Source organism: Durio zibethinus, unplaced genomic scaffold, assembly GCF_047325235.1.
Source record: "Durio zibethinus cultivar Kanyao isolate XHJ-2024 unplaced genomic scaffold, ASM4732523v1 HiC_scaffold_171, whole genome shotgun sequence".
NCBI classification, from domain to species: domain Eukaryota; kingdom Viridiplantae; phylum Streptophyta; class Magnoliopsida; order Malvales; family Malvaceae; genus Durio; species Durio zibethinus.
In genome coordinates, this window is record NW_028322794.1 from 35,001 (window position 1) to 45,040 (window position 10,040).

A 10,040-nucleotide genomic window follows, 5' to 3' on the forward strand; every position below is an offset into this window, starting at 1 on the left:
ACCCACTTGTCATATAACTATCGTATTGAAATATATTGAATATCAACCAATTGCCAGATTTATGCTATGCTCAAAAAAACCCGTAGGGATAAAAGGGATAAATAAGAACACAAATATGACATATCCTAATACATATAGTACATATAGCAGTGGAGGATTATGGGACAAAAAATAAATCCACTTGGTTTCAGACTTGGTACAACCCAAAGTCATCATTCTCTTTGGTTTGCACAACCTAAAAATTATTCCGAGGGTCTACAAGAAGATAAAAAAATAAGAGACTATATCAAGAATTATGTACAAAAAAATATGAGAATATCTTCCGGTGTCGAGGGAATTGCACGTATAGAGATTCAAAAAGGAATTGATCTAATTCGGGTCATAATCTATATGGGATTTCCTAAATTATTAATTGAAGATAGGCCGCGAAAACTCAAAGAACTACAGATGAATGTGCAAAAAGAACTTAATTGTATGAACCGAAAACTCAAGATTGCTATTACAAGAATTGCAAATCCTTACGGGCACCCTAATATTCTTGCCGAATTTATAGCCGGACAATTAAAGAATCGAGTTTCATTTCGAAAAGCAATGAAAAAGGCTATTGAATTAACTGAGCAAGCAGATACAAAAGGAATTCAAATACAAATTGCAGGGCGTATCGACGGAAAAGAAATTGCGCGTGTCGAATGGATCCGGGAAGGTAGGGTTCCTCTACAAACGATTGGAGCGAAAATTGAGTATTGCTCCTATAGAGTTCGAACTATCTATGGGGTATTAGGAATCAAAATTTGGATATTTATAGATATTTATAGATGAAGAATAATAAGAATAAGACTCTACTTGTCTTTACGTTCTATTCTGCGATAGAACAAAAAATGACAAATTCTTTCATTTTTTTATGTTCAATAAAAAAATGAGCAGTTCTAAATTCTATATTCTATAAGGTTAAATAAAAATTTGATTGATCATTTGATATAATTGCTATGCTTAGTGTGCGACTCGTTGGGTTTTTAGGCTTAGGATTCAAAAAAAAAAATGGGCGAACCACAGTATAAGTTAATAACTATAGCACTAATAACCAACTCATCGCTTCGGATTATCTGGATCCAAAGAATCAGTCAAGATATGATATATTGGTCATATCATTATAGCAACTGAAATCTTTTTTTTTGCATTAAGTTAAGTAAAAAAAAACCAATCTGATTATGAATATATCTAAATTGTGAAGCAAAATAAAAAAGTATGTGGATAAATAGAAGGATGAGAGAAAGAGAGAAAAAGAAATAGAAATGAAATGATATATGATTCCAATATGTAAGGTCTACGAAGCATCTCATAAAGAGCAATGTAATAGAGCATCAATAGAGATTCATCAATAATTAGATGAATATCTGTTCATCGAAGAAAAAATCAAGAGCCTTAAGTCAATAAAGACTGAGAAGGTTGACTAAAGAACAAATTAACAAATTTTTTTATTAAATATTATTTATTAAATATTAAATTTTTATTTTTATTAAATATTAAATTTTTATTAAATATTAAATTAAGGCTCCATTGGAGAATTCAGACCTAAGCATTAATCGAGAAGCGATGGGGACGACGGAACCCGTGAATGCAGAGGATTCTATTGAAAACGAATCCTAATGATTTATCGGGTAGGATGGCGGAACAAACCAGAGACCACTTCATTTCTTTTTATTCTGTTCTGATTCTGAGAGGTCATGAGTTAACCCGACAACTGAAATAGATATTGAAAGAGTAAATATTCGCCCGCGAAAATTTTATTTTCATTTTAAAAATTTTATTTTCATTTTTTTTTTTTATTTTCATTTTAAAAATTTTATTTTCATTTTATTTGATTGTTAAATTTTTGTCGATCCGAGATGAATATGATAAAAAAAGACAAAACAAAATAAAGATTCGTTATAACATTATAACAAAAACAAGATAAGACATTATCTATAAATAGAATCCATGTTTAATTACTTATATATATATCCAATATATATCCAAACAAGATATACAAATTTATAATAGATCAGATAAAATCTCAAATAGATCAGATAAAATCTCAAAGCAAAGAATCCCAGGATTCAATCTATTATTCAGTAACTACCTATATATCTTAAGAATAAAATAAAATATTTTTTAGTCATTTTTTTCGCGAGGAGCTGGATGAGAAGAAACTCTCATGTCCAGTTCTGTAGTAGAGATGGAATTAATAAACAACCATCAACTATAACCCAAAAAGAACCAGATTTCGTAACCAACATAGAGGAAGAATGAAAGGAATATCTTATCGAGGTAATCGCATTTGTTTCGGTAGATATGCTCTTCAAGCACTTGAACCCGCTTGGATTACATCTAGACAAATAGAAGCGGGGCGCCGCGCAATGACACGAAATGTACGCCGTGGTGGAAAAATATGGGTACGTATATTTCCAGACAAACCAGTTACGGTAAGATCTACAGAAACACGTATGGGTTCGGGGAAAGGATCTCCCGAGTATTGGGTAGCTGTCGTTAAACCGGGCAGAATACTTTATGAAATGAGCGGAGTAGCCGAAAATATAGCAAGAAAGGCTATTTCAATAGCGGCGTCCAAAATGCCTATAAAAACTCAATTCATTATTTCAGGATAGGAATATAGAACCAAAGGAAAGAAGTCTTGGGAATAAAAAAAACAATTGCGGGTTTCCTTTTTTTTTTTTTTTTGACAAACAATATTTCTTTTTTTCTTCGTCCTTTGTTCCATTGAAAGAAGAGATTAAAAAAAATGATTCAACCTCAGACCCATTTGAATGTAGCAGATAACAGCGGGGCCCGAGAATTAATGTGTATTCGAGTCATAGGAGCTAGTAATCGCCGATATGCTCATATTGGTGACGTTATTGTTGCTGTGATCAAGAAAGCAGTACCAAAGGCACCTCTAGAAAGATCAGAAGTGATCAGAGCTGTAATTGTACGTACTTGTAAAGAACTCAAACGCGACAACGGTATGATAATACGATATGATGACAATGCTGCAGTTGTCATTGATCAAAAAGGAAATCCAAAAGGAACTCGAATTTTTGGTGCGATCGCCGGGGAATTGAGACAGTTAAATTTCACTAAAATAGTTTCATTAGCTCCTGAGGTATTATAAGACGAGACCTCAATTCAATATAGTTATAGTATTTAAATTAGAGTATTTAAATGACATAGATTAATTAGTAGATTGTGTCTCACGTATATACCTTTACTAAGTAAAAAAAAAAAAAGAACATGTTGGTTATATCAAAATTCGGGAGCAACAATAATTTTAGTTTACCATGGGTAAGGACACTATTGCTGACATAATAACTTCTATACGAAATGCTGACATGAATAGAAAAGGAACGATTCGAATAGGATCTACTAACATCACTGAAAACATTGTTAAAATACTTTTACGAGAAGGTTTTATCGATAACATAAGGAAACATCGGGAAAGAAACAAATATTTTTTGGTTTTAACCCTACGGCATAGAAGGAATAGGAAAGGACCATATAGAACTATTTTAAATTTACGACGGATCAGTCGACCCGGTCTACGAATCTATTCTAACTATCAACAAATTCCTAGAATTTTAGGCGGGATGGGGATTGTAATTCTTTCTACTTCTCGGGGTATAATGACAGACCGGGAGGCTCGACTAGAAGGAATCGGCGGAGAAATTTTGTGTTATATATGGTAATCTGTCTAACATCCGAATTGTATCCGAATCCGAAACTTTCCATTTGTGAAAAAAAAAAGCACGGGTTGTCTAATAGAACTCCTCCTGCCCTACAGTAGTTGATACGTCAAGGAAGTTTTACCTGGAATAAAAGAACAAAAATGGATTCATGGAGGTTTAATTAGTGAATCACGTCCACTCCAGATTCCTTTAGATAATGAAGATCTGATTCTAGGTTATGTTTCAGGAAGGGTCCGATCGAGTTTTATACGTATACCACCGTGGGATAGAGTCAACAAAAGTGAAGTAAGTGCTTATGATTCAACCAGGGGGCGTATAATTTATAGACTCCGCAACAAGGATTCGAACGATTAGGTAGTTTTTTCAACTTCAAGATTCCTTTCAGGGGGATCCAATTCAAGGTTCAAAAATTTCAAGAAACTTATTTTCTTCCAATAAGTAGATTCGGAAAAATTTAAGGAATAACAACTATGAAAATAAGGGCTTCCGTTCGTAAAATTTGTGAAAAATGTCGACTAATCCGTAGGAGGGGACGAATTGTCGTAATTTGTTCCAACCCGAGACATAAACAGAGACAAGGATAATCTTTCTATTCTAAAAAGAACTCCTTAAAGTTAAAGAAAAGAAACTAATCTTAAAGAAAGCGATGAACAAATAAAAATAGAAGATCTGTTTTGACATGAAATGGATATATCCATATATCTCTGACTTATCCTTATGAAATGATAAAATATGGCAAAACCTATACCAAAAGTTGGTTCACGTAGGAATGGGCGCAGTAGTGCACGGAAAAGTGCACGTAGAATACCAAAAGGAGTTATTCATGTTCAAGCAAGTTTCAACAATACCATTGTTACTATTACAGATGTACGGGGTCAGGTAATTTCTTCTTCCTCCGCCGGTACTTGTGGATTCAAGGGTCCAAGAAGAGGGACTCCTTTTGCTGCTCAAACCGCAGCGAGAAATGCTATTCGAGCAGTAGTAGACCAAGGTATGCGACGAGTGGAAGTTCTGATAAAAGGTCCTGGTCTCGGAAGAGATGGAGCATTACGAGCTATTCGTAGAAGTGGTATACTATTAAGTTTCGTACGGGATGTAACCCCTATGCCACATAATGGCTGTAGACCTCCTAAAAAAAAACGTGTGTAGAAATAAACACTAAAGAGATTTCAAGAGAAATAAATGATTCAATGATCTGATCAAATAAAATAATATTACTATGGTTCGAGAGAAAGTAAAAGTCTCTACTCGGACACTGCAGTGGAAGTGTGTTGAATCAAGAACAGATAGTAAGCGTCTTTATTATGGACGCTTTATTCTGTCTCCACTTATGAAAGGCCAAGCCGACACAATAGGCATTGCGATGCGAAGAGCTTTGCTTGGAGAAATAGAAGGAACATGTATTACACGTGCAAAATCTGAGAAAATACCACACGAATATTCTACCATAGTAGGTATTCAAGAATCAGTACATGAAATTTTAATGAATTTAAAAGCAATTGTATTGAGAAGTAATTTGTATGGAACTCGTAACGCCTTTATTTGTGCCAAGGGTCCCGGATATGTAACTGCTCAAGACATCATCTTACCGCCTTCTGTGGAAATCGTTGATAATACACAGCATATAGCTAGCCTAACCGAACCAATTGATTTGTGTATTGGATTACAAATCGAGAGAAATAGAGGATACGGTATAAAAACGCCAAAGAACTTTCACGACGGAAGTTATCCTATAGATGCTGTATTCATGCCTGTTCGAAATGCGAATCATAGTATTCATTGTTATGGGAATGATAATGAAAAACAGGAGATACTTTTTCTAGAAATATGGACAAATGGAAGTTTAACTCCTAAAGAAGCACTTCATGAAGCCTCTCGGAATTTGATTGATTTATTTATTCCCTTTCTAGATGCGGAAGAAGAAAACTTACATTTAGAAAACAATCAACACAACGTTACTTTACCTTTTTTTCCTTTTCATGATAGATTAGCTAAACTAAGAAAAAAGAAAAAAGAAATAGCATTGAAATATATTTTTATTGACCAATCAGAATTGCCTCCCAGGATCTATAATTGTCTCAAAAAGTCCAATATACATACATTATTGGACCTTTTGAATAACAGTCAAGAAGACCTTATGAAAATTGAACACTTTCGCATAGAAGATGTAAAACAAATATTGGGCATTCTAGAAAAGAAGTAGAAAAGCATTGCGAAATTGATTTACCAAAATTTTAAATCCATTGGATTTAGGATTTATTTCATTTTTTTTTTTTTTACTTTAGAAAATTAGAAAAAAAAAAAAAAAACGAAAATGGATTTTGAACCTTCAGCACAATCCATATATTGGGACCAGAATTGAATAAATGTATCTAGGGAGAATTCACTTTGACTTTGAAGTGACTACTCCCTAGATACGCACATCATGATATTTTATTTTAAAATTGATTCAATTTAAAAAAGACCTAAAGTTAGGGATTTATCAATCGGTAATGTTGCTCCAATACCCAACCAAAGGGCCACCGCAGTACCAATCAAAAAAACGGTTGTCGCTACTGGACGACGAAATGGATTTTGGAATTTATTAACATTTTCCAAAAAAGGTACTGTTAATAATCCCGCAGGTACTGAAACCATTAAAAGAACACCCAATAACTTGTTAGGTACTGTACGAAGTATTTGAAATACAGGAAAGAAATACCATTCAGGTAATATTTCCAAAGGAGTTGCAAATGGATCCGCGGGTTCACCAATCATTGAAGGTTCTAGAACCGCTAAGCCTACGTTACAAGCAATAGTACCGAGAATTACTACTGGAAAAATATATAAAAGATCATTGGGCCATGCGGGTTCCCCATAATAATTATGACCCATACCTTTAGCTAATTTAGCTCTTAATACAGGATCGTTCAAGTCAGGTTTTTTTGTTATTAGGATAGGTGAATTTTTCTAGATCCATCCCCCGAAGGAACCGGACATGATAATTTTTCATCATCCGGCTCAAGCAAAAATCAATCGAATCAAATGGATACAAACGGATACATATAAAATGAATCTATATGTTATCCACACATATATGAATGATTTCATATGTAAGAAAAAAGTTACCTGATTCCATTTTACGAAGTTGCAACTATACATTCCAAGGAATGCCATTTTTACAGGTAAATGCTCAATACCCAAGTAGGCGTACAAAGTTGATCGTGATCAAGTGCTTTCTGGGTCGTCTTAGGCCTTGCGATTCACCTTTATCCCAAAAATATATCGAGATTTTTTACATACAAAGGATTTACTTGTTACTAATATAGTCTAGCCTTTGCTCTTCTTTAGATCCCTTGTTTCACTCCGATAGTATAATAATAATAAATCGGGTCGATGCAGAAGAAATGAATGTATTTTCATACTATTAAGATAAGAAAGTAAAAAAAAAATAAAAATAAATAAATAAAATCTAATTTGCATTATGCCAAATCACTTATTCTACTGGATCTTACGGAGCCCTGTTCATACACGACATCGTCAGGTCTGATCATAGAAAAGATTCTCTTCAAGCGAACCAGCCTATCCTTTGTATGGGGCTTACACGGTGGTTGGAACAAAGACACATTTGGTTGTGAATTCCAATGTAGCAGATAAAGGCATATTTCTGCATGGCCCAATCAATAGTTCAAGTCACACACTCCCATAATCCATTTTCTCTTCGGGGAATTCCCTTCAACTATTCATGTCATATCAAATAAATAATAGAATATTGTGGAGTTGAAAGGAAATATCCAAATACATGTCTTATTTTTTTTTTTTTTTCAACAATCCATATTTGTAGCAATGAAATACTATTGTTCCTCCCCCAAGTAATAAGATAAATGATTGGCAAGTAATAAGATAAATGATTGGTTACAATATAGCTATGGTCTATATTCTCTATAAAGGACCAGAAATGCCTTGCTTACGTATCATTAGGAAATGCATTAACATAAATACAGCAGTAAGAAGGGGTAATACAAAAGTGTGTAAACTATAAAAACGGGTCAAAGTGGATTGTCCCACACTAGCACTTCCACGCAATAACTCTACCAAAGGCGATCCTATTACCGGAATAGCTTCCGGAACGCCTGTTACGATTTTGACTGCCCAATAACCAATTTGGTCCCAAGGTAAGGAATAACCTGTTACACCAAAAGATGCAGTCAACACAGCCAGAACCACGCCTGTAACCCAAGTCAATTCGCGAGGTTTTTTAAAACCACCAGTGAGATAGACACGAAATACGTGCAGGATCATCATTAAGACCATCATACTTGCCGACCATCGATGAACTGATCGGATTAACCAACCAAAGTTAGCTTCAGTCATTATGTATTGAACAGAAGTAAAAGCCTCAGTAACGGTTGGACGATAGTAAAAAGTCATAGCAAATCCTGTAGCTACTTGTACCAAAAAACAAGTAAGCGTAATTCCTCCTAGACAATAAAATATGTTAACATGAGGAGGAACATATTTACTAGTTATATCATCTGCAATCGCCTGAATCTCGAGGCGTTCTTCGAACCAATCATAGACTTTATTGAGATAGGTAAACCAAGAGGACTCCCCCCCTGAGAACCGTATATGAGAATTTCATCTCGTACAGCTCAAACAAAAACACCCAAATAATAGCTGAAACGGATATGGAATAGAAAGTTTGAAACTTCTTAATCTTTTCATTCAATTTTATCTGAAGACACAAAAGAGTAAAAATCCGAAAGCTCTTTTTTGTAGTTGTAATTATAATGCCAAAAAATCAAGTCGGCGCATTCGTCTTTATGTTGATCAGGCCTCTTGAATCTTCTATTTACCTACTTATTTCTTTTCTTTTTCTTTGCTTTGATTTGTTATTTATATGGAATGTGGCTTTATTCTTGTTTTCTTTATTTTTAATAGGAATTCTCTTGTTAAGACCCTATGAATCAATTGAAACTTCAGATTCATACCAGAACCGCGATGATTCAATAAAACCTTCAAACTAAGTCCAAAGATTCTTTGAGTAAGAATTATTGGATCATCACTTATTCAATGAATAGAATAGATATAATAAATAAAAATACAAAGAAAAGAAAGGTTTGTCCTTTGATCAAAATAAGCATAAACTAAATGAGAGTTTGAAAGAAGAAAAAATTTCTCGATTTATAAATAAAAAACCTCTTTCTTTGAAAATTTTTTTTTTTTTTGAGTCCGGCCGCGAGGTTTGAATATTAAGTATGAATCATAGTTCGAATACTTCGTGATCCATTTCATATATTCCGTGCTCCAGATACTAGAATGGCTATCCGACGGGATAAAACTATCTCGATCAAGAGGACAGACCCATTTTCTGTACTATCAATAGGATCAATTATAACAAGTCACACACTCATATTCCGGAAATACAGAAACAAAAAAAATTTCGCGGTCGAACTACCAAAATAGAATGGGCTAAAAAAAATCCGAGAACTAAAAGTTTCACTTTTTGTATTGAAAAGCGAGGCTTCGTGGTTCTTGTGAATCTAATTCAGCGAAATTCCATCCAGTAAAACGGAAGAATTATAAATCTCCAAAATAATAGATAAGAATATCGAAAATAAAGCCATTGCGACACCCATCAAAGGAGTCGTTCCCCATCCAGGAGCTACTTTACCATATTCCGAATTCAATGGTTTCAAAAAATCCCCTACAACAGTTCGTCTTGGACCAGATCTAGAACTACCCTCAACGGTTTGTGTAGCCATAAATCTTATTTTGTATTCAGTGAGATCTGTTGACTTTGTATATCATTCCGCTGTAAATAAACGATCTTATCATAGATCCATTGTGATCTTGAAATTATATTTATATTTATATTATTTATATTTATATTTATATATATTATTTATATAATTATATAATAATGGAAACAGCAACTTTAGTCGCCATCTCTATATCTGGTTTACTTGTAAGTTTTACTGGGTACGCCTTATATACTGCCTTTGGGCAACCCTCTCAACAATTAAGGGATCCATTCGAGGAACACGGGGACTAATTGAAGTAATGAGCCTCCCAATATAATATTGGGAGGCTCATTACTTCAATTGAGATAATGAAAAATCATTTCATTTTTTTAGTTGGAACTTTAGGCGGTTCTCGAAAAAAGATAGCGAAAAAAATTATCCCTAGAGTAGATACTAAGAGGAATGTATAAACCAATGCTTCCATAAATTCGATCGTGGTTTACAATTATAGCTTCCGTACCTATTTATTTAGAATCATCTCCCGAATAAAATAACGAAAGAACAAGAATCAAAGAAAAGGCAGCGATTTTAATCAAGA

General features: G+C 34.0%; 1 protein-coding gene across 1 annotated transcript; it reads right to left on the reverse strand.

The window, feature by feature from the left end:
- Nucleotides 1-6,003: 6,003 nt before the first annotated feature.
- LOC149509443 (cytochrome b6) lies at nucleotides 6,004-9,521 on the reverse strand. Its single transcript, XM_089757722.1, has 2 exons — nucleotides 9,107-9,521; nucleotides 6,004-8,282 (listed from the first exon to the last, which is right to left on the reverse strand). Exons 1-2 carry the CDS (start codon nucleotides 9,110-9,112, stop codon nucleotides 7,641-7,643), a joined length of 648 nt encoding a protein of 215 aa, XP_089613848.1. The 5' UTR covers nucleotides 9,113-9,521; the 3' UTR covers nucleotides 6,004-7,640.
- Between the last annotated feature and the right edge of the window lie 519 nt (nucleotides 9,522-10,040).